This window comes from Anomaloglossus baeobatrachus, chromosome 3, assembly GCF_048569485.1.
Source record: "Anomaloglossus baeobatrachus isolate aAnoBae1 chromosome 3, aAnoBae1.hap1, whole genome shotgun sequence".
In the NCBI taxonomy this organism is placed as follows: domain Eukaryota; kingdom Metazoa; phylum Chordata; class Amphibia; order Anura; family Aromobatidae; genus Anomaloglossus; species Anomaloglossus baeobatrachus.
In genome coordinates, this window is record NC_134355.1 from 594,886,216 (window position 1) to 594,912,106 (window position 25,891).

Below are 25,891 nucleotides of genomic sequence, written 5' to 3' on the forward strand. Positions count from 1 at the left end.
AGGGGCAATGATGGCGCCTGTGCAGAAACTCTAGTATAAGTAGAGAAGGTCACCGCAGACTTTGGTTGAAATTTCAAGTGCCTTATTTGTACAGACTTGTGAAAACAAAAAAGTGCAGGGGAATTGTGACAGAGGCTGACGTTTCAACCCTCAAGGGTCTTCTTCAGTATCGCTCAATGAGTAGAGGGCGCTCCCATGCCTGTGTCCAGCTTGTCTATTCACCTTGAACAGACAAGCCAAACACAGACACAGGCGCACCCTCTACTCATTGACCCTGAGTTTCACTGTGAACAAGACCCGTAAGGGTTCTAGAAACGTCACCCCATTTGTCACAATTCCCCTGCATTTTTTTTTGGCCATCTCAAGTCTGTACAAATAAAGCAATCTACTTCCAATTTCAACCAAAGTGTGCAGTGAAATTCTGTTACTTGGGATTGCATATCCCATCTACCAGCAGATTCTTACTGACATCACAGAAGATTGGGAAAACCAACATGGCTTAAAGTCGAAATGCGTTGATTGCCCAAACCTCTGATATGTCAGTAAGAATTTTGACCAACATAAATTAAGCTTTAGGCTGGGGCCACACGGGGGATCTACTGCGATCCTCTCGCATGGCACTCGGCTCGCGCTGGCAGTACAGCAGAGCCGAGTGTCATGCGAGTGTCCCTGCTACCGAGGTCCAACCGTGCGAGCGGTCCTCAGCTGCGGAAGGCGGGCAGGAGGGAGGGATTTCTCTCCCTCGCTCCTCAGTTACCGGCTATTGCCATTCTCACACTGCACTCGCGGTACACCAGTGTACTGCAAGTGCAGTTCGATTTTTCTCTCGCCCCATACACTTGAATGGATGCGAGAGAAGAGAGTCTCGCATTACAGTCGCAGCATGCTGCGATTGTTTTCTCGGTCCGATTAGGGCTGAGAAAATAATCGCTCATGTGTGCTGACACACAGGCTAGAATTGGTGCGAGGGGAATGTGATGTTTTATCACACTCCACTCGCACCCTTTTTCTCGCCGTGTGGCTTAGGCATTATACTTAACCTTGCATCACTGGAGAAATCGTGTATCCTGCAACCCTTTTAGTGTGTATAGTAAAATCTATTACCGCTACTGTACACAAGTAAAATGTATCGCCAAAAACACCACCTAATTAGGAAATGTAACAGAAAAATTACTAAATAAGTGTACCAACCTTATATAAATGTATTTCTTTCCCCAGGTTGAAGCCATAGCTCATAGATGAGTACCTGCCAGGCCTGCCCTATAGGACACCACACGCAACCCAAATTATTAGCTACATTAGGTGACACTCCCTAACAAAGCTAAAATATGCCTCACTTGGGGCATTTCCATATTTGAGGAGGCTGCCATAACAAATCCCACATATGCAGTCAAAAGCCAGGAAGGCAAATCAGTGAAATTTGCCTGATATTTACATATTCAGCAAAATAAGGGAGTCAAAACAATGGAAAACCTGCTGCCCCACTACAGATAAGGGGATTCGTCAGCCAATGGTTGGACAATTCAGAACAACCTCATGACTTCCACTGTAAAAGTACGCGATGATGTCCGGGTGTACAGAGCCAGAGACCCCCAGTAATGACTGGAGTAAAGGCGAAGCGGCTGGGGTTACTGTGTCTTTCTCCTTTTGCGCTTCCATGTTAGTCAGTTCCCATTTTAGATGCAGTTATATGTCAGGTCACAGAATAGAGAACACACAACCTGCTTCTCACGCACTCAGCGGAGCATCATATTCTGGTCAGGACATGACCCAAAATTTCGTGTAATGAGTCAAACGTTTCAGTAACAGAATAAAACCACACAACCAAAAACAATAAAACCTAAAATAAAAGTCATTAAGTGCTGCTGTGAAAGCTGGGACACCCCTGCGTCTGGAGAGCCGGCCCTGGTACCTGCTCAGTTCCTCTGCTCCTTCCTATGTAGAGCGTGGCTCATATTCTTCATTTTAGTTTTTAATATTGGTTTTCAGCTACAATCCATATTGGAGACACATTTCCTTTCTGTACAAAAATCTTAAAGGTAAGGTATCGTGGTTTTTTATTTTTGTATTAAAAATAGTGATTATGAAATCAAGTATTTTTAATACAGAATTAAAATCGCAGCTTATTTAGTTTTTATTTAATTCTAATTTTACTGGAGGCACTGGGGGCTGCTGTGCTGGATTTGCTGTGTGTAACGACAGTTACTCCTTTATGGCAGCCCCTGTGCATAGAGAACAGTGATCAGGATCAGACCCCATGCAGTAACGTTAAAGTGGGCGTCTGCTGTGACCTGGACACGCCCCCTGGGCTGTGTATCTAATCCTATCCTGTGTGATACTGTCTGCAGGGCTGTGTATCTAATCCTATCCTGTGTGATACTGTCTGCAGGGCTGTGTATCTAATCCTATCCTGTGTGATACTGTCTGCAGGGCTGTGTATCTAATCCTATCCTGTGTGATACTGTATGCAGGGCTGTGTATCTAATCCTATCCTGTGCGATACTGTCTCCTGAGCCATGTATCTAATCGTACATTGTGTGATACTGTATGCAGGGCTGTGTATCTAATCCTATCCTGTGTGATACTGTCTGCTGAGCCGTGTAGCTAATCGTATATTGTGTGATACTGTGTGCTGAGCTGTGTATCTAATCCTATCCTGTGTGATACTGTCTGCTGAGCCGTGTAGCTAATCGTATATTGTGTGATACTGTGTGCTGAGCTGTGTATCTAATCCGATCCTGTGTGATACTGTGTGCTGAGCCGTGTATCTAATCCTATCCTGTGTGATACTGTCTGCAGGGCTGTGTATCTAATCCTATCCTGTGATACTGTCTGCACGGCTGTGTATCTAATCCTATCCTGTGTGATACTGTCTGCTGAGCCATGTATCTAATCGTACATTGTGTGATACTGTATGCAGGGCTGTGTATCTAATCCTATCCTGTGTGATACTGTCTGCTGAGCTGTGTATCTAATCCTATCCTGTGTGATACTGTCTGCTGAGCCGTGTATCTAATCGTATATTGTGTGATACTGTGTGCTGAGCCGTGTATCTAATCCTATCCTGTATGATACTGTATGCAGGGCTGTGTATCTAATCCTATCCTGTGTGATACTCCTTGGTGACACTTTAGACATTTGTGGTCACCAACAAAATGGCTCTGCACTGTGATCCTAAATTCCACCTTCCCTTATCCTTTGGAAACACCCAGGTTGGGAGGGGGGAGGTGTGACATCACACACAGGAGAGCAGACTCCGCCCACTTTACTGCAGCTGTAATCCAGGCTATTTCTACAGTAGGATTTCTGTAGGATTTCAGCAGCTGCTTCCCCTAGTGTTTATCAGTGGAAAATATCAAACTTTTTAATTTTTTTTTTATATTTTGCTCAATTAAAAACAAATAATATTTAAACAAAACATTAACACATTAATACTTTACATTTTTTCAGTTATTGATTTTTTTTTATGACACCTTCCCTTTAAGTAGAAGTCCTTCCCAGGAGTGACAGTACAGCGTTTGTTCGGATTGAATACCACTAAGGGTCCTGTTGCCTCAGCCGATCAGTGCAATTAGATGACCGCTGATCTGCTTCTGGCTTGTCGGTCATTTACAGGCCAAGTGCACAGTGTAATTGATCTTGCTTTGCACATAAGCTGCCAGTATTCTCGACAGCCCAAATGTGATGTGCTGCCGAGAACCACAAACTTTTGTACAGCACTAAAAGATCATGGTGAACTAGCGTTTTGCTTCTTCACTGGGTGATCGGCAGCCTGTTCAGACTGTGCGATTATTTGTATAGGTGCCAATTCACCATAACCGTGCAGTGAAAATGGACATAAAGGCTGCCTTTCGGATTCCAGCAGGATCAGCCACCCATCTAAAGTGTATGGAGATCTGCCGGCCTTCCCCGAGAGATCACATCAGGCAAGAGAAGAGACAAGGAGTTCGATTCTGCTTCCACAGGTATCAGGCCGTGGCTTTCAGGAGAGATATCTGTTAGCTGGATGTCAGCCATCACATGTGTAGGCTAGCTGTATGGTCTGCATTACCTGGGCTGCCAGCAGTACAATACAGCAGTCATTGAAAAAGTTTCCTGGAAATACGAAAAGAAAAAAAAAAATAAGGTTTTCTGGGCCTAAGGCTATGTGTCCACGGTAGAATGTACCTGCGGATTTTTCTGCCTCAAAATCCGCAGCTTTCCCCCAGAATCCGCACCTTAGCATAGCTGCGGATTTGACGCGGATTTTGATGCGGATTTTGATGCGGATTTTGTCCAATGTGTTTCTGAATAAAGCTTTGACTGTTTTGAAGGCAAAAAAAAGTCTCTGTCATTTCCTGTCCCAACCCTCCTTTCTTCTCCATTATCCATTTTGTTAGCAGTCCCACAGTGTGCTTATACAGAAAAGCTGCGGCCAACACCACTGGGGTCTGCCAACACCACTGGGCTCTTACATTCCAACAGGCTGTATATAATAACCCAGTGGTGGTGGCCGCAGCTTATAGCCAAAAAATGTGGTCCCATGTTCCCTTTCACTGTTATTTTAAAAAAAAAAAAATGTGCTCCGCTGTATTTTCACTGTCCAGCCCGATGCAAGCGAGCAAAGGAGGGCTGTGCTTCTCAGCGGGATAAGGCTGAAGCATTCTCTGCCCCTCCCGCTGAGAAAAACAGTCCTCAGCTGCCCCTGAAAATGGCGGCTCCGTTGTGAAGCGCCATTCTCAGGTGCTGTACCGAGGCTCATCCAGCTGCCCTGATGCATTTGGCTGGCTGGGTAATACGGGGTTAATGCCAGTTTTCTGCAAACTGGCACTAAGCCCGAGGTTCATAATGTCATGCCTGTGTAGACACTGCCATTATGAACCTCCATTTGGTAATAAAGAAAACACAACACCTTTATTAAAAATTTTAATTGAAAAAAAAAAAAAAAAAAAAAAAAAAAAAAACACACACACATCCCTGATTGCCATCTTTATTACTCCCAAGCCTCAGAGGTTAATCCAGGACAATATCACAGGAAAGCTCTCTGCCGGCTGCTGGGAGCGGCAGAACTCACTGGCCGGGTCAGCTCAGTTCATAGCTGAGCTCGGGTCAGCTGACTTCAGAGCATCAGCTGACCCGGGCACAGAAGTCAGCCGGTCAGCTGACTTAATTCGCGAGCGCGGGCGGGTCAGCTGAGTGCACATCGACAGCAGAATAGTCGGCCGATGTGCACTCATCTGACCCGGGCACGGACGTCAGCCGGTCCCAGCAGACAGAAGAGAGCTTTGCAGCATCTCGTACACTGACGGCTGCTGGGACCGGCTGACGTCCGTGCCCGGGTCACATGACTGCACATCGTCAGCTGACTTAATTCGCGAGCGCGGGCGGGTCAGCTGACTGCACACCGACCAGCTGATGTGCCGGGCTCCGATGTGCACTCATCTGACCCGGGCACGGACGTCAGCCGGTCCCAGCAGACGGAAGAGAGCTTTGCAGCATCTCGTACACTGACGTCAGCTGGAACCGGCTGACGTCAGTGCCCCGGGTCAGCCGGGTGCACATCGGAGCTGTCATGGATTATCGTCGGGGGATTCAGGGAGTAATAAAGATGGCAATCAGGGGTGTGTGTGTGTTTTTCTTTCAAATAAAATTTTTAAAAAAGTGTTTTCTTTTCTTTATTACCAAATGGAGGTTCATAATGGCCGTGTCTACACAGGCATGACATTATGAACCTCGGGCTTAGTGCCAGTTTGCAGAAAACTGGCAGTAACCCCGTTATATTACCCAGCCAGCCAAATGCATCAGGGCAGCTGGATGAGCCTCGGTACAGCACCTGTGAATGGCGCTTCACAACGGAGCCGCCATTTTCAGGGGCAGCTGAGGACTGTTTTTCTCAGCGGGAGGGGCAGAGAATGCTTCAGCCTTATCCCGCTGAGAAGCACAGCCCTCAGTTGCTCGCTTGCATCGGGCTGGACAGTGAAAATACAGCGGAGCACATTTTTTTTTTTTTTTTTTAAAAAAGAATTGTGAAAAAAGACCTGGGATCCTGTTTTGCCAGCTAAAAGCAAGCAGCCTGTAACTAGCTGCTTTTAGCTGGCAATCCAGAGTCCGGACACAACACGACTACACTGCCACTACTCTACACTACAAAATGGTGAAACTTCCTCTTCCTGAACTATCCTACATCACTTCCTGCGGATTTGTTTGCGAGATCCGCACCAAATCCGCAGGAAAAAGAGCCTGTGGGAACAGACCTGCGGATTTCTTGCGGATTTTACACCTTGCATTGACTTGCATGGGAAAAATCCGCAACAAAATCCGCAACAATAATTGACATGCTGCAGATTTTTCCGGATCAAAATCCGCGGCAAATCCGCCGCGGAAAAATCCGCAGCATGGGCACAGCATTTCCAAAATGCCATTGAAATGGCTTGGAAGTGCCGCTGCTGCAGATTTTCGGCAAATCCGCGGCAAAATCCGCGGTAAATCCGCAGCGTGGGCACATAGCCTAAAGGGGTTTTCCAGGCACTTGACAATCTGCAGTCACCACTTCTCACACTAGAACATTAAGAGAAGCAAATACAGGGAAAAAGTGACATTTACAAAAAGTCACAATTCGGTACTCTGCAATCACGCAAAGTGACTGCACAGATTAATCTGGAGCGCGGAGATCCCCTTTAAATAGATATGCTGGACCTGATGGGACTGGTGGACTTCATGTCTATCGGGCTAGACTTGAGGAGATTGCGTTTAGTTTATAAAGAGCGGAGAACAAATAAATACAATACCCGTTGGAAAAGTAACATTTTAACCCATTTTTCACTGAAAACAAGATTTTGTAAAAAGTTGACCAGACGGAGTCTCACAGAACTATTTTTCTTTAGCCCATAACATGAAAGCAAGGTTAAGAATAAAACTCATTACAAAAGGTTTAGTGTGACTCAAATTAGCCAATGAAATAATAAATACACCCCACATCAAAAACTACTACATCTAGTATTATGTAGGACCTCTATGATTAAGGAGAGCACCAAGTCTTCTAGACATGGAATGAATAAGTTGACATATTGCAACATTATCGCTTTTCCCTTCTTCAAGAACAACCTCTTTTAGATACTGGATGGAGAGTGATGACAACTTGTCTCTTCAGAATTCCCCATATGTGTTACGTTGGATTCAATTCAGGAGACACTTGGCCACTGAGTCATTTTCACCCTGTTCTTCAGAAATGCAACAGATGTGTGTTTTGGATCCTTGTAATGTTTGCACAGTGCACGTCTACTAAAGGCACGGAGAAATAGTAGAATCGTCTCTTTCAATGCAGAGCAGTACATGTGTAAATTCATGATACCATCAATGAAATGTAGCTCCCCGACACCAGGAACATTCATACAGCCCCACATAAGGACACTGCCACGATGTCACACTGTAGACACCATACATTTTTCTAAATGCATGGTACCTACAGTAAAACACGGTGGTGACCGTGTCCTTTTGTGGGACTACAGGAGTACTGCCGGTGTCAGGGAGCTACAAGTCATTGATTTTGTCATCAATTCACAGATGTACTGCTCAACATTGAAAGAAAAGATGCCGCCATCACGCCATGCCCTTGATACAGATGAACTTTTCTAACATGACAATGATCCAAAATACACATCCATTGCATTTCTGAAGAAGAACAGGGTGAAAGTGACTCAGGGGCCCAATATTTCACCTGAGTTGAACTCAATCAATCTCCTATGGAGAATTCTGAAGAGACAACTTGTCATCACTCTCCATCCAGACTCTAATAGAGCTTGTTCTTTAACGGAAAAAGATTAATGTTGCAATGTGTCACCAATTTGTTCATTCCATGAGCCTCGGTACAGTCTTTTATCATAGAGGTCATAAAAAAATATATTAAATTTGGTAGTTTTGATGTGGGGCGTATTTTTTGTATCAACCAATTTGAGTAAAACTGAAGATTTTGTAATGAAAGTTATATTATTAACCTTACTTTCATGTTATGGGTTAAAACAATTCGATGGAAATTCAATCTTGTTAAAGTTTGGAAAACTGTTCTTATGCTCAGGGAGATATTGATTTAAAAAAAAAAAAAAAACACTTTTCCACTCATTTTATACTCATTTATGCTTAGCACTGTATACACACTTTGACTAACGAGCTGTAACTCTCCTGGACTGATGTTTGAAAAGGGATCATGCAGTCATTCTTAGGCCTCTGACACGTCAGTGATTCTGGTACGTATGTGCTAGTTTTTATACGTACCAGAATCACGGACATACGCAGACCCATTATTATCAATGGGTTAGCGCACGTATCAGTGATTTTTCACTGACAGTGTCTCCGTGCGGCGTACACGCGTGTTCGTGTGCTCTGCACACAGACATGTCAGTTTTTTTTCTGGCATCACTGATGTCCTGCGAACCACACAATGGTGTGATCCATGAAACTCGTACCAGAAAAACACGGACATTGAAAATAAAAAGCTTTTTAAACTCGCCCATCTCCAACGACGCTGTGTTCTGCCTCTGCTCTCTGCTGCTTCCTGCCCAGCCAATTACTTGCATGCATATTTATGCAGGCACAGCCGACCCGGAAGCAGCTGCAGAGGTCAGACAGTGGCGACCGGATGCTGCATTGCGGGACTCTTCAGCACCACGGACACCAGGGACGGGGACAGGTGAGTTTATCTCCATGTGCAATCACGTATCACGGATTGCACATGGACAACCCACGGCACACGGAGTCACATATGCGTTTTTAATACGTCAGTGAAAAAGTGTTTTTCACTGACGTGTGAAACAGGCCTTACATGGATTCTCAACGCAAGTGCAACAGCTTCATCAGGGCTAATACTTCTGTTATAGCTAGTGATAATGCGCAGTGACGTGCACGCTCGCTCACTTGATTGATCATCGGGGTTCTCGGACGTGAGTACAGAGTCCCATGTGTCAATGGGAAACTCGAGCATTTTTAATCTCCGATGCTCGATCGGGTAACAAGCAGTGGCAAGCACGATCGCTCATCACACGTAACAAACGCAATTTTGTAATTTGGTGACAGATCTGCCTTAAATGTGGTTGTGTGAAGATATGCAATATCATAAGGAACACGTTCACCAAAGGAAATAGTAAAAGCTTCATAACCATAGGTTCATGTAATTATCACTGTGCACATTTCACACATCAGATTTCTATCCTCAGAAATAAAAGCAAAGTGTCATCACACTGTTCTAGACAAGGAGCGTCCGCTTCATCACTTCAGTCACATAGTATACACCTCAGAATAGCCGTATACTGATATTCAACGGATAGCTCCTTTGTAAAGACCTAACATTACTGCAGAGACCATTACCAATGTCTTCTGTAAGCGATCCAAGCTGACACTTAGCTCCACTCGTGGTCACCGACTCCGAAGAGGAGATTAATAATCCATAACCCATGAGCACACTTACCTAATGTGTCCTTTAAATTTTTTACTATGGAGGCCTTTCGAGCGCTGTTTTTTCTCTCCACGTAGTTGGAAGGTACAAAGCCGGTTTTGTGCATGGAGTTGCGGACACGCCACCAGGATTTCGAGTCGTCCAAAAGGAGGAGGCGCTCATTCTTTTTGATGTCCAGTTCCTGATCTTGCTGGGCCACGTAGTCAAACTTGGCAATCACGACCACCTCTTCTGTTGTCATCTTCTAAGCTTGTTGGCACTGAAATGGAACGATAAAACATGGCAAAACATTAGTTCTCATATAGACGGTAGGTACACGCAGAGTAAGGGGATATGGTCTCCTCACCTCTTCATCAATTACACTCACTACATGGGTCACAGTTAACTGAACTCAAACAAAACCATGGAAAATGCTTTAGCAAGGGCTTCTCAATGGGTGATACAAAGAAACATACACTAAAGGGCAACCATACATCCAGGAAATTTTCACAACACGATGTCCATGTGTGTAAATGAGGAATACCACTATATCTGGCCATTATATGACTCGTATTCTGCATTCTCACAGGCTTTCCCCTCTGCAGGCTCTGTATACTCAGTTTACAAATGACAGCTTTTGGGAACGATCTATCTGCTGTCATCTGTCCCATACACAGCACAGCACACAATGTTAGATTTATGAGCTTCGTTCAGCATGGAGGACATAATTCAGCAGTACTGCGCTGCATAGATGTGAACGCAGCTCTGAGGTAAAAGACTTGTTAGAAAGCTCAGCATGGTCGGTCTACATTTCCTGCTGCTTCTCATTCAATCTTCCCTTCTCCATAGAGTGGAATCTGATTCCTCACTGTGCTGGCAGTCATTTTTTACCTTAAGCAAGATAGTATTGAGCGGCTTTTTTTTCATGAGACCAGAAAAAAAATTGAGAAAACAAAGCAAAATTCTCTGATAAAATACATTACATAATGTCATACATTCACACGTAATATCAATTTATGCAGTTATAAGCCCCTGTTAAATGCTTAAGCTGCTGCATGAGGTTGTTCTGATAAGCACAACACTCAAAAGAAGTCAAAAGGTAATATCAATGTCATTGCCATCATCAGTATTCTAAATAAGTAGGTTCTGATATCAGTGCAGCTGAAGGGAGACAAATAGACTGGGGAAAAGTTGTAGTTTGGAAGCCACTTAGGTTGTTTTCAAGTTACAAAATTAAATTGGTCTAGTTAAAAAGCACTAAAATAAGTAACTCTGCTGTCATTCTACTGATGTGGGAGCTTTTATCTTACACAGTGAACAGCTTATTTCCAAGGAAACCAACCAGTAGAGTCTGGCCAACTATGCTCAGTAGATAGTGGGTTGGAAAGAGCTAATTTATAGCTGCTCACCTCCCTCCCTGTCAGCACCTGACCTGTAATCAGACCTGCAACCTTACAAGGCACTTCTCCCACCCCACCTGTGGCTGCTCCCTTAGCAGTACTCCTAAATACTACTCTCACTTTACCATGTGCTTGTTGAAAGAAAAACGGATATCGCTATATGCAATAAATGTGATGAAAATGTAGCCTTGATAACACGTATGCTGGAGCTTGTTCCCAAGTCTACACTTGAGAACTCCTTCTGTCACTGCAGAATGATAAGACTCCGCACAAGTTCTGCTACTGACTAGGCCTGTCACTCAGGAAAAACTGCCTATATTTAGGATTTCTTTTAACAGAACAGATGACAAAATTACTTATTAAAATTCACAGTTTCATAACTTTCCATGCTGGACAAACTGTTAAGGGGGCTTTACACGCTACGATATCGTTAATGTTTGGTCGTCGGGGTCACGTTGTTAGTGACGCACATCCGGCGTCATTAACGATATCGCAGCGTGTAATACTTACCAGCGACCTTAGGCGACCTCAAAAATGGTGAAAATCGTTCACCATGGAGAGGTCGTCCCAAAGTCAAAAATCGGTAAGGGTTGTTTAGCGTTGAGGTTCATCGCTCATGCGGCAGCACACATCGCTATGTGTGACACCGCATGAGCGAGGAACGTCTCCTTACCTGCCGCCGGCCGCAATGAGAAAGGAAGGAGGTGGGCGGGATGTTCGGCCCGCTCATCTCCGCCCTTCCGCTTTGATTGGCCGGCCGCTTAGTGACGTTGCGGTGACGTCGCTGTGATGCCGAGCGTCCCTCCCCCTTGAAGGAGGGATTGTTCGGCAGTCACAGCGACGCCGCCGACCAGGTAAGTATATGTGACTCTGCGTAGCGATAATGTTCGCTACGGCAGCGATCACAAACAATCGCATGCGCGACGGGGGCGGGTACTTACACGCTCGCTATTGCTACAAATTGCTAGCGATATCGCTACCGTGTAAAGCCCCCTTTACTCTAATGTTTTAAGGCCGGCCGTCATGTGTTCGGTTTGCACAGCAAAACCTGTGCAAAATGGATAAAGGTGTAGCTTTCAAATAGACAACAAAAAAAAGCTATTTATACGTAAGGCTTGGGCAATAACTTGTCATTTACCTGTATAACCACATGGCCATTAATCTGCTGCTAGCTGGAAATAATTTAAAGGGCCTGTGTCAGTACAGTACGCTGTTCAAGCCTTAGTGCACCCTTGGTGTGGCCAAACATTAAGACAATGTGCGCATTAGAAAGTGCCTTTTTCTCAAGAATAAACCGGACCCTCTTAAAGAATCCCGCAACCGGGGTAAAAATCAAAAGCAAAACCGCAACGAAATCCGCATGCGGTTTTACCGCGGTTTGCTGCGGATTTTCCGCAGGTTGGTCCATGCAACTTTTTAATAATATTATTATTATTAACAACATTTATTCATTTATATAGCGCTATTAATTCCACAGCGCTTTACATATATTGGCAACACTGTCCCCATTGGGGCTCACAATCTAGAGTCACTAGCTGTATGTCTTTGGAGTGTGGGAGGAAACCCACACAAACACAGGGAGAACATACTAACTCCTTGCAGATGTTGTCCTTGGTTGGATTTGAACCCAGGACCCCAGCGCTGCAAGACTGCAGTGCTAACCACTGAGCCACTGTGCCGCCCATTTACCATTATCTATGGCAAAAAAACGCAAGTACCTGCGTAAAAGAAGTGACATGCTCATTAATTCTGCAGTGGAAAATACGCAGGTAAATGCATGGGTATAAAAAAAACGTAGTGTGCGCACAGCATTTTTTAAAACCCAATACCACACAATAGGTCAAATCCATCTATGGACACTCCAATGATCAGACTATATCCCAACAGGAAGAAATATGAATTTTTTTCATCCCAAAAAAGGAGTATACAATGTCTCAATAATACAAAAATAATTTTATTGACATTTAAATTTAAACAACACCACACAATAAAAAAAGTAAATTGCAGTCAAAAAAATGTGTGTATCAGGGTGTAGCGGTATCAATATTGCACATAGTATCCAATAAAGTGTCCCGTGCTGGATCTGAGCTAATCAATAAATATCGTTTCAGATACTTAGAATGTCAAGATACATTTGTAAAGCAGACTTCAGCACAATGGTCACTATATAATACCATTGCAAGTGTTTGCATAGCTCCGAGATGTTCAATGTTATGCTAAAGTATACCTGTAGGCCCTCCTCCCATGCTGAGTCAAGATCACTCCACTCGATGTTACTGCGCATACGCGTCATACAGTGACAGCAGTGCAACTCCACTACATGTCATTTGAAATCATTTATGCAACAGACAAGGGATGGAGAAAGCCGAATCAGCATAAGCGGGCGTATCAAATTCCTCCAATCAAACACCAATTTCATGAAAAGTATATGTGTAGCCCGTTAAGATATGTGCTATATCCGTATATACATGATCAAGACTTCAGTACACATCACCTCAGATTCTTGGATAACCAAGATAAGTGCATATAAATAAATCTGATATGCAAGACAGATAGAGCACAGAAATCCCTATATTAAGGCTTTGTAACCATTGAACAACCCCGGGGATATAGACACTATGCTGATATATGCCTATTACAGCCCTCCTCCCATACTGAATCGCAGTCGCTCCATCTAATGTTACTGTTTGTGTACAAGGACACCCGTGCTCCAACACAGCGTGCCACTCATTGGTAATTGTTACAGCAGACAAGGGATGGAGGGAGTTAGATCAGCATAAAGGGTATGTGAATTAAACCAATCGGACACATTGGATTGTGTGCAAGGTTTCTAATGCTATATCACAATGCCGCACTCCAGCAGCCACCTAGATGACCGCTGTAATCACAAGTCAGAACCGGCAAAATGCAGGACCTCCAGTACAACATGCTGGCATGGCATCATGCAAATAGAGCAAAGTTACCTTAATGCGTGCGCCGCAAACACCCGATCCCCGACACGTGTTTCGCTCCCGGCTTCTACAGGGGTTTTTTAAAACCCATAGGATTTGCTGGGGAATGATGCAGCAAGGTTAGATACATTTTCTGCAGCAAATCCAAGACAAATCCGCGGTAAATCCGCAGCATGCGCACAGGGCCTTAAAAGGGAATCTGTAACCAGATTTTGCAGTGTAAGGCTATGTGTGCACGTTGCGTACTAGCCCTGCAGAAATTTCTGCAGCGATCTGAAGAGCACATGTGCGCTTTAGATCGCTGCAGAAATGTCCGTAGTGAGCGCCGATTCCATGCGCTCTGCCTGCAGCTCCTGCCATAGACAGAGCAGGGCTGCCGGGAAAGCGCAGGAAAGAAGTGACATGCCGAAGCGCTGCGCTCTGAGACGCCACGTGCGCACGGCCCCTGCACAATCTCCATAGACTGTGCAGGGGACGCAGGACGCATGCAGTTACGCTGCGCTGCAAAGCGCAGCGTAACTGCATGAATTTATGCAACGTGCGCACATAGCCTAAGCCGAGGACAGCATGCTGCGAGGCTTAAAAAAGTAAAAACATCTGTGCTTCTCTTATCTGCAGAGATATTGCTTACTCATATTAAAAGGTGTATTGCTCTGTGATTAAAGGTACCATCACACATAACGAGATCGCTGCTGAGTCACCGTTTCTGTGACGCAGTAGCAATCCAGTTAGCGATCTCGTTATGTGTGACACCTACCAGCGATCAGGTCCCTGCTGTGAGATCTCTAGTCGTTGCAGAATGGTCCAGGCCATTTTCTTCAAAGGCGATGTGCTGCTGGGCAGGACACATCGCTGTATTTGACACTGTGTGACAGGGTCACAGTGACTGCTGAGAGCGTTATACAGGTCGCTACTGCGATCTGTATTGCTCCTGCATCGCTGGTAAGATCTGACTGTGTGACATCTCACCAGCGACCTCAAAGCGACTTACCAGCGATCCCTATCAGGTCGCATCGTTTTCGGGATCGCTGGTAAGTCGTTGTGTGTGACTGGGTTTTAAGAGTGGTGTGACTCCTCCGCACAAGCAGAACTGTCCACCACACCCCCTGCTGTGATTGTGCATTGACTGCGAGGTGTCAATCTCTATAGAGAGCCTGGTGTGGGCGGGGGCAGCTCCCAGCTCTGCTACACTCAAAGTCAGAACGGCTGCACATAGTAGTCTAAGAGAAGCATGGTTACTTTCAGAATCTCTGCCCCTACAACACGCTGCTCTCAGATGAAGAAGCAAAAGCCTGGTGACAGATTCCCCTTAGGGTACTTTCACACTTCCGTTGTTTTCCTTCCGTTACAATCCGCCCTTTTGGAAAACAGCGGAATCCGTTAACGGATTCCGCTGTTTCCCATAGACTTGTATGGGTGACGGATTGTACCAAAAGGACCTGCGTTTCTTCCGCTGGGCGACGCTCCGTTGCTTCCGCCCAGCGGGAAGAACTCAGCATGTAACGTTGTTTTGAGCAGCGGAATCCTCTGGATTTCACTGCGCATGCTCTTTTTTTTTTTTTTTTTTTAAATCAAACTTTATTTTGGCTCGCGGTGGCCAAACGTTCAGCTGAGCGCCCGGCCGTTGGCAAGCGACAGCGCTCAGCTGATCACCCGGCGGCCGGCTGCAGGGAGCGATCAGCTGATCACCCGGCGGCCGGCTGCAGGGAGCGATCAGCTGATCACCCGGCGGCCGGCTGCAGGGAGCGATCAACTGATCACCCGGCGGCCGGCTGCAGGGAGCGATCAGCTAATCACCCGGCGGCCGGCTGCAGGGAGCGATCAGCTGATCACCCGGCGGCCGGCTGCAGGGAGCGATCAGCTAATCACCCGGCGGCCGGCTGCAGGGAGCGATCAGCTGATCACCCGGCGGCCGGCTGCAGGGAGCGATCAGCTAATCACCCGGCGGCCGGCTGCAGGGAGCGATCAGCTGATCGTTCACAATAGTCTGCCGCTGGAAAAACTGTAAAAAAAAAATCACAACGAATTGCGTTGTTTTGCAGCATCCGTTGCGCCACTATATGCAACACATCCGTTGCATCCGTTACACAACGCAATGCAACGGATACCGTTCAACGCAAGTGTGAAACTAGCCTTAAATGAATCTTCCAAATATCCAACCACTCTTTCCCCCGCCCCCCCCCCCCCTCCTCCCATCTCCGCCATTCTCTGGCTCTATAAGGCCAGAAATTACAATTAACAGAGGGGGAGAGGGGTGTGAAGAAAAAGGGAAAACAATTAGTTGGGAAGACTGCACTTAATTGTATGGCTACGCCAGGGGGACACCGAGCAGCTTTGTTTCACCAGTTATCCTGTGCTGACAGAGTCCCTTTAAAGGGGTGGTTCACCCATATTTTTTATTGTCTAGTTCGATATTATATTGAGAAACAATGTTTCTCTCAAATACCTTGTGTTGGCAATAGTGCCCGTGAGAGGCGTTATTGCAGACCGCTGCTCCCCGTCCAGTGACGTCACCGTCAAGTGCTGCACACGTCACAGGCACTATTGCCAACACAAGGTATTTGAGAGAAACATTGTTTCTCAATATAATATCGATCTAGACAATAAAAAATACGGGTGAACCACCCCTTTAATCTATATTCCCATGATGAGCTTTTGGGGACTTTTTAATATTGATGTATATTAGGTTATTTGCCTTTTTATGTGCATTTTTTCCACTTTCTTTGCCTTGCTCTTTGTTTCGCAGTATGTCATGTGTTAAATCAAGCTTTTGTTTTTGATACATCCTGGTATTTAGCTTTAACAAAACTTTATTGCTAAGCTTATCAATTGAGAATCTGCATTTTTTTTCTGCATCTAATGCAAGTCTGTTACAAAAATCTGCACATAAAACCCCAGTATCAGCAAACGAATTTGACCTGTTGCAGATTCGGAGGTTTGCAGTTTTACGTCAAGTAAAAAACCAGCACAGAGGGAAATTTCTATAAATCCCATCCACTCTGCATGAACTGTAAAACGCTGCGTTTTTGACACAGCGGAAAATAAAGAATATGAAAATAATAATAATAATAATAATAATAATAATAATAATAATAATAATAATAAAATTATATATATATATATATATATATATATATATATATATATATATATATATATATATATATATATATATATATATATATATATATATATATATATATATATATATATATATATATATATATATATATATATATATATATATATATAAAAAATAAAGACCACTGCACATTTTTATAATAGGCTTCTCTGCATGTCTGGCAGCCGTTCCATTCCAGTGTCGGTTGAATTCAACCAGAGTACAGACCGGCAGAGGGCGAAAGTGACTCTCCACTGACCGTGATGCCTGTCTTAGGCTAAGTTCACACTTCCGTTGTTTTGCATCAGTCACAATCCGTCGCCTAGAGGAATTATAGTATCCTGCAAAATATTTTGCAGGAATCCTGTTTTTCCCCATAGACTTCTATTGGTGACGGATTGCGACTGATGATGCTGCGTTGCATCCGCTGCGTCACGTTCAGTCGTTTTTTAACTGACCGCCGGGCGGTAGCAACACAGCCTGTAACGTTTTTTGAGCAGCGCAATCCGTAGGATTCTGCTGCGCATGCTCTCTCTGGCCCCCTGCCCCCGTAACCAGGATAAACATCGGGTAACCAAGCAATGCGCTTTGGTTAGTTACCCGATATTTACAGTGGTTACGGGTGCAGGGAGCCCGCGCTAAGCGGTGTATGCTAGTAACCAAGATAAATATCGGGTAACCAAGCAAAAAGGGCTTTGCTTTTAGTTACCCGATATTTACCCTGGATACAGTGTGCAAGGAGGCAGACACTTCACCACTCAGCTCCGCCCCCTCCCGCACTCCGCATGTGTACACACACACACACACACACACACACACACGTCCCCAGCCCTGCAGTCCCCACGGCACTGACGTCCTCAGCTCCACGGCCCCGCTTGGCTCCGCCCCCTCACGCTCTGCCCCCTCTTGCACTCCGCATGTACACACGCATGTAGACACACTCACACGTCCCCAGCCATGCAGACCGCGGCACTGACATCCTCAGCTCCGCCCCCGCACATAACGGAGTCCAACAATGAAATTCTTTTCTTTGTCATCCGTTGTACAAAGCATCAGTCACATGCGTCAAGCAACGCATGTGACTGATGCAAAACAACGGAAATGTGAACTTAGCCTTATTCGAATGTCACTCAGCACCCGCAGGAGGACATCAAGTGACCTACAAAAGGAATGGCAAATGGCAGCTGGTGTGAAGAGCTCGGCAAGAACAGTTCGTAACAGGCTCCTAGACGCAGGGCTCAAGTCATGTAAAGCTAGAAAAAAAGCCTATCAATCAGAAGCAAAAGAGAACTAGGCTGAAGTTTGCCAAAGGCCATAAGGATTGGGCCATAGAGGACTCTCTGATGAGTAATTTTCAGCTTTGCCCAACAACTGGTTGTCTAACGGTTAGACGGAGACCTGGAGAGGCGTACCAGCCACAGTGTCTTGCACCCACTGTGAAATTTGGTGGAGGATCTGGGGATGCTTCAGCAAGGCTGAAATTGGGCATATTAAACTTTGCGAAGTATGTATAAATCAAGCCGCATACAAGGTTATTCTGGAAAAACAGTTCCTTCCTTCTGCTCAGGCAATGTTCCCCAACTCTGAGGACTGGTTTTTCCAGCAGGACAATGCGCCATGTCACACAGCTAGGTCAATCAGTGTGTGGATGAAGGATCACTACATCAAAACCCTGTCATGGCCAGCCCAATCTACAGACCTGAACCCCATTGAAAACCTCTGGAATGTAATCAAGAGGAAGATGGATAGTCACAAGCCATCAAACAAAGAAGAACTGCTTAAATATTTGCACCAGGAGTGGCATAAGATCACCCAAAAGCAGTGTAAAAGACTGGTGGAAAGCATGCAAAGACGCATGAAAGCTCTGATGGAAAAATCATGGTTATTTCACAAAATATTGATTTCTGAACTCTTCCGGAGTTAAAACTTTAGTATTGTGGTTTCTAAATTATTATAAATGTGTTTTCTTCGCAGTATTTGAGGTGTGAAAGCAATGCATTGTTTTGTTATTTTTACCATTTGTCATTTTCAGAAAATAAATACAAAATTTATTGCTTGGAAATTCGGAGACGACGTCAGTAGTTTATAGAATAAAAGAACAATTTACATTTTACTCAAAAATATAAAGGGGAAAAACTGAAAATTTTTTAGTGGTCTCTTAATTTTATATATCTTTTTACAAGGAGGTCCTCATACAGAGATTGATGCCGGAGCCCCTTCTTGCCAAATCTCATTGAAGACATCACTAGTAGAAATGTGGAAGAATCTCTATTTTCTTGCTATGATCATTATTCTAATAAACGTTTGATGGAAAAATACTGAAACATCACGAAATATAGTGAGACGTCCTGTCCATGGCTGTAATACACTTCTGCATGATTAAGGGACACACAAGTCTATATTACGCAGGTTCCATGAGATTTTGCACGTAAAGATAAATTTGCAAGATTAGTTTGCGCAGTGTTATACTTTGAAAAGCATGGTTTCTAAAAATTTTGAACACTACGCCTAAAGAAGCGAATATATGGAGGTACAGAGCGCCCTGGGTACATGGGTCCTAGAATGGACAAAGAGGGGCACAACTGTTTTAAGTGGGAATGGTGAGAGGGGGGGGGCACAACAATCTACGTTCCCCGGCAGTATGTCTGTGGTGGTATTTGACCCCAGGCCCCCATCGCTGTATTTCTGGGTGATGTGAGCAATCAGTGGAGGGTTTTTGGAGTATTGTTTGCTATTAAATAGAAGTGTTGCAGTTTCCTGTTTCTGAGTGCAATCAGACAATACATGAAGCGGCTGCTCCGGGAAAGGGGGGGCCACAATGCTCAAGTTCACTGCCGAATCAAGGACGCCTATTTTTACAAGCGGAAGGTTCTTCCAGTAATGTCCACAGGTTATAAGAAGACACGGTGACCTCAGTCTACAACATATCGACCACACTCACATGAGCCTATAAATACATAAAAAAAAGTAAGCTTTCTACGGAACAACTCACAACAGGTACTGGAGAACCAATATAGACAGTATATCCATATACTGCATTACGGATGGTGGAGGAAGGCGCAGGAACCCCCCTTTTACAAGAGCGGCACAGCACGTGCAGGCCTATTCAAGCACAACCATTAAAGATGGTCACAAGCTTTATTTTTTTCCACAATAATTATTAAACGTCAGTTTAAATTTTGAACAAAATCGGCATTGTGTTTTCACATTACTATTTATTCCTGCGGTCGCTTGGGGCTGCAATTTGTATTTGCCAGAATGAAAGTGTCCGAGCACAATACTATCAGAATGCAAACATGCAGCCTCTGGCCATAGGAGACCGCCGTCAGGGCCCGGCCGCACCCCCTAACCCCGCCGTCAGGGTCTGGCCGCAACCCCTAACCCCGCCGCCAGGGTCCGGCCGCAACCCCTAACCCCGCCGCCAGGGTCCGGCCGCAACCCCTAACCCCGCCGCCAGGGTCCGGCCGCAACCCCTAACCCCGCCGCCAGGGTCCGGCCGCAACCCCCAACCCCGCCGCCAGGGTCCGGCCGCAACCCCCAACCCCGCCGCCAGGGTCCGGCCGCAACCCCTAACCCCGGCCGCACCCCCTAACCCCGCCGTCAGGGTCCGGCTGCACCCCATACCCTGCAGCTGCCTTGGCTATGAAATGTGCTCATGCCCTGGGCTGTCCATTCAAATATGTAGGGGGGACAGCCAAGCACCACGTTCTTGTAGCCCAAAGCTGTGCGCTCAGCTACAATTTCCCCCAGTCACCGCTCACACAGTTCAGTGGCAAAAGCAGACAGGAGCTCCACGCTGCTCTCAGGCAGTGGGGTATTGTACTGCTAATTCATCATGGCCAGAGGGTGCTCAGAGCCGTACTGCAGCGAGGCCTGCTTCCAGGGGTGTGGACAGATCAGGTGCCTGGCATTAGTACCATAGTACAATCCCAGGCTGCTCGATCTGGGCTCACTTCCGTGTTATATTGTTTGTAAATTTAAACATTAATGCTTTATACTTTTTGAAACGTTGTCCCAAAAACTTTTTGGTAGCAATGACACATTCCCTTTAAAAGGGTTACTCCACCAGTTTTCTATTAATGAGCTATCAGATTATGGGAGTCGGGCACCAGCACTATCAGCTGTGCTCATTCCGGGGGTGGATGTATGCGCATGCTTGCAGTTGCTGAGCTCCATAGCACACCGCCATCAACTCTGTAGTGGGTACTGCTGGGTACTGCTGATCCACTGCTTTTCATTAGAATATGGCCAATGCACACGACCCGGAAGCGGCCACTAAGCTGTGGGAGCTGTTAATATCCAGCCATTGCTGGCACTGACAGCAGCCGCCTGATGTGGGTGACAGCACCACCGATCTGACTAAAGTAGTAGTAGTAGGAATCCCCTGCGCTGCTGATCGCTCTGTGGGATCAGACTCTATTGCACTGTACGTTTTTCTCCAGCACATCTCAAAAGTAGTAGAGCAATCCGTTAACCATTATAGGGGCTCTGGCAGCAGGTTTCTGCTATGTAAGCTGAAGACAGCATGCTGCAGGGGTTAACAGAGAATTCGGGGATGCCTGTCCTGTCAAAGTCTGATCTGTTTATTTGCTAGGCTTCGGTCATCAGTAGGGCTTATTGCTCAGACTAGAATGGCAGTCCAGCACCCCCCTCCTGTGATTGACACCTCACTGTCCATGTATAATCTCTATAGAGAGCCTGGTGTGGGTGGTACAACTCACTCAGCTCTGCCACATGGCGAAGTATAACAATTTGTAGTGTGGCACCCAGTAATTAAGTGATGCATGGTTAGATTCAGGATCTCTTTGCCTACATGATGCTGCTCTCAGATAAGGTAGCAAAAACCTGATGACAGATTCCCTTTAAGCATATCTATTTATCTGGATGGACTCAATGTATTTTCCCCCATATTTTTATCTATTCTGATAAAATTCTTTGCTAACTGCTAAAACATTTTAAGAGTGCAAATACCAGTGTAGAAAAGACGCCAAATCGAAGGAAGATTCTAATTTCTAACATTCAGGAGTCTCTGGACTTAGGGAAGACAAGGATCTTATAGTGCCCCCTAATTGTTTACTTCATCTCTGCAGGATCTCTCTTACACATTTCAAAAAGACCTAAAATTAAAAAAACATAAATAAATCCTAAATGAGTCAAACTCGGACTTAGTTTCCTTTTTACTGCAAAACCCCAACTGTAGATAAAAGTACATCGGATGAGTTTACATAAATCTTCAGACAGCAGAGGACAGTGATGACGGACGCAGAGGATTCTCCGCACACGGGGCGCACATTACCCTCTCCCTACATTACAAATTGATAAACAATTATTTTCTAGAAAAAAAAAAATGTCTAAAATGCAGACAGAAACCTCAGAGAAAGAAGATGTGATGCCATGGAGAGAAGAGAACTTACAGTAACAAAGAAAAGTCGTCATACAACGCACAACTCCACGGCTGCTTTACGTGTTAGCACAGAAGCCACAGAGCACGTCACACATCCCCGAGATTTATTGCTGTAGCTCCAGTGATAGGAAGGTCAAACCAGGGGCTTTCAGTGTGACTGACAGGAACACGTCAATACAAAGCAGATAATACTATTCAATAAGTGATTTTTACATGGCTTTTTGACTCACCATTAGCAACTTAATGGGGACAGTGATGATCATGTCTGTAAGGTGCTGTGGAATTGATAGCACTATACAATTAAACATACACACATATACATATATACACACACACACACATACAGATATATATACACACACACATACAGATATATATACACACACACACACACACACACACACACACACACACACATACACATATATATACATACACACACATATATATATATATATACACACACACACATATTATATACACACGCATGCATACATACATACATATATATACATATACACACACACACATACATAAACATACATATACATACACACATTATATTATATATTATACACACACACATACATAGATACATACACATGTATGCACATACACATTATATATATATACACACACACACACACACACACACACACACACACACACACTATAGCTGTATACATGGGACCTTGCCAGTTGGCTGTGGACTTCATATTTGTGATAGACGGTAATAACTGTACCCAAGCCGCTCTGCAGAGAAGGCCTTTTATTATACTCACCTATGGGGTAATCCGGTCCGATGGGTGTCTCGGGTCTTGATTCGGCGACTCCTCTTATGATCGCTGTCCTCTCCTGCTTCATGTGAATGACGCGTCATACATCATCCACACAGTTTTCCATCGCACTTCTCTGCTCTCCTGAGGGCACAGCAGTGTTGTAGCGCGCTGGCACTGATTGACCTCTCCCTGCACCTGCGCACTTTAGAGACAAGCAAGACTGTACAGGAGCGCCATGGAAAACACTGGATGGATGATGTAGCACATGGCGATCGCAAGAGAAAAGATAAAGATGGATCAAGACCAGCAACAGCCCATCGGACAGAACCGCCCCGTAAGAGTATAAGGCTTTGTGCCCACGGGAGCTCACATCTGCAAATATATATCATATATCTGCAGGTTTCCCGCAGCAGCTCCTCGGAATCTGCAGCTATACATTGCTGCAGAATCAAGCAAAATATCTGCGGTAAACCTGCGGACATTCGTGCGACCAACCTGTGGAAGCCCCGGCCTCTATCTCCGTAGTGGAGGGCAGGGGATTTCCGCAGGTATTTCCGCAGGAATAATGGTCATGCAGTTATGTGCGGCTGCCGGACATCCACAGTATATTCCGCAGTCGCACATACCGCAGCATGGAGACAGCACTCCCCATGTCCCATGTCCCATAGGATAACATGGGAGTGTCTGAACTTGCTAAAACCTGCGGATTTATCTAGAAAATGCAGATAAATCTGCAGGTGTTCCGTGGCAAAATCCGTGGATACAGAGTCACGTGGGCACATAGCCTAAAATGTACAGAATGCTGTAGGACTTACAGGTGCTCACCCTACATTATATATGGGAATATCTGGTGACTGAGACCCTCTATATGGACAGTGGGTATCCCATTCACTTTGCATGAATCAGAAGTTCTTATTCTGACGTCAGCCATTTCTCACACACACAAAAACCTGTTGGAGTGTAATCAGTGTTTTTCGGGAATTTGGGCTCAGCAGATGTCACGTTTTTCGCGTTTGATGGAACTCCGGCTCTTTTTCTCTGTGTCATCAGAGCTTAGTCAGAGATTCAGGAGTTTTCAGAGACCCACAGTCTCCTATACAGTCCGTGATCAGACGTAGATCAATAATTAGACATGTGATTTTTCACGGGCCATTGGGTCTACAAAAACACGCAAAAAAAACAAAACAAAAAACAAAAAAAAAAAAAAAAAAAAGACAAACTTGTGAACAGCCCCATTGATTATACCATAGATACAAGGGCTATATGTGGAAAAAAAAAAACAAAACTCGTGAAAAACTAGTGTTTGAATGCGCCCAGTGATCACTATTTTATCCATGTATCAGTTTTTACCCTTAGGCTATGTGCCCACGGCACTACGTACCCACGGATATAACTGCAGGTACGGCCGCAGGTTTCCCGCAGCTGATCCCCGGAATCCGCAGCTATACATTGCTGCGGGATTCCAGCGAAATAGCTGCGGTAAACCTGCGGAAGCCCCGGCCTCTCCATAGTGGAGGGCAGGGGATTTCCACAGGTATTTCTGCAGGAATAATAGACATGCAGTTACGTGCGGCTGCCGGACATCCGCAGCATATTCCGCAGTCGCACATACCGCAGCATGGACACAGCACTCCTCATGTTCCATAGGATAACATGGGGAGTGTCTGTACTTGCTAAAACCTGCGGATTTATCTGGAAAATCCAGATAAAGCCACAGGTTTTCCGCAGCAAATTCCACGGTTACAGAGTCCCGTGGGCACATAGCCTTAGTATTTCATCAGACAACAGTTATTTTCATATATAAAAAAAAAAAAGTGACAAGGCTTTCCATATCCATTGCAATGTTAATCACAGACCGCACACTGATGGCCATGTGTGTTGTCTGCAATTCTCAGACTTCCACTGGAAAATGTGATCCATGATGCAGATCAATAATGGACATGCCTGGGTGTTTGTCAGCTAAAACCCACCCACGTGTGAGCTACACCACATGTAACAGGTACCGTAAGTGTTCTATCCAAGAAAAGGTGTTAATGGATTTATGAAATAACAATTACAATGGCAGTTACACTTTAAGAATCTACAATGTCCTAATAATATGGCGATCACTCAGCAAGACGTATCATTATTCCAAAACTGAATCCTAAAAAGGTAAAATTTGGATCAATGTCAAACTTTATAAAGAAAATAAAAAAAAACAAAAAAAAACCTCAACCAGCTTCAAATAGATCTAGGTACAATATAGCATATTCAAAAATGAAAATCTTCGTATATAAAATGCCGCGCAGACATGGTGCTATCCGCAGCCATCGTTGGATAAATGATGCAGCGCGTCGCTCAGGGGCTGGAGACACTGATACAGGTAGAAGGTGGCAGTACATATTACATAGGAGAAGGAGGATGGTTGAACCTCAAATAACGAAGGCCTGGTGAAAGATTATAACTGGCTAACTACTATTGGTCGGCTGAAACAATTGGTTGTGTCTAAATTTCACATAATGAGGTATTATTTTAGTTAAAATTATCCAGTTTGACTAAGCCAACGCCCACCCTAATGCCCCCGTTCACATTAGACTAAGGGTATGTGCGCACGTTGCGTACTAGCCCAGCACCGTAAAAGGTGCGCTTCAGAGCGCAGCTGAAAAGCTCCGTTCTGAAGCGCATGGTGCCGGCGAGAACGTGCGCTCTGCCTGCAGCTCCTCCCATAGACAGAGCAGGAGCTGCCGGCAAAGCGCACGGAAGAAGTGACATGTCACTTCTTTTTGCGCAGCGCTTCGGCAGTAGCCGAAGCGCTGCGCTCTTAAACGCCACGTGCGCACGGCCCCTGCAC

At 45.1% G+C, this 25,891-nt stretch overlaps 1 protein-coding gene across 4 annotated transcripts in view; it reads right to left on the reverse strand.

Moving 5' to 3' along the window:
* Nucleotides 1–25,891, reverse strand: part of NCK1 (NCK adaptor protein 1) — a 164,130-nt gene that overhangs the window by 56,090 nt on the left and 82,149 nt on the right. For all 4 annotated transcript variants that reach the window (XM_075341029.1, XM_075341026.1, XM_075341028.1 and 1 more), the window contains one exon: nt 9,440–9,686. In XM_075341029.1, the coding sequence (XP_075197144.1) occupies nt 9,440–9,668 (229 nt within the window). In that variant the 5' untranslated portion in view covers nt 9,669–9,686. The remainder of the gene's footprint in view (nt 1–9,439; nt 9,687–25,891) is intronic.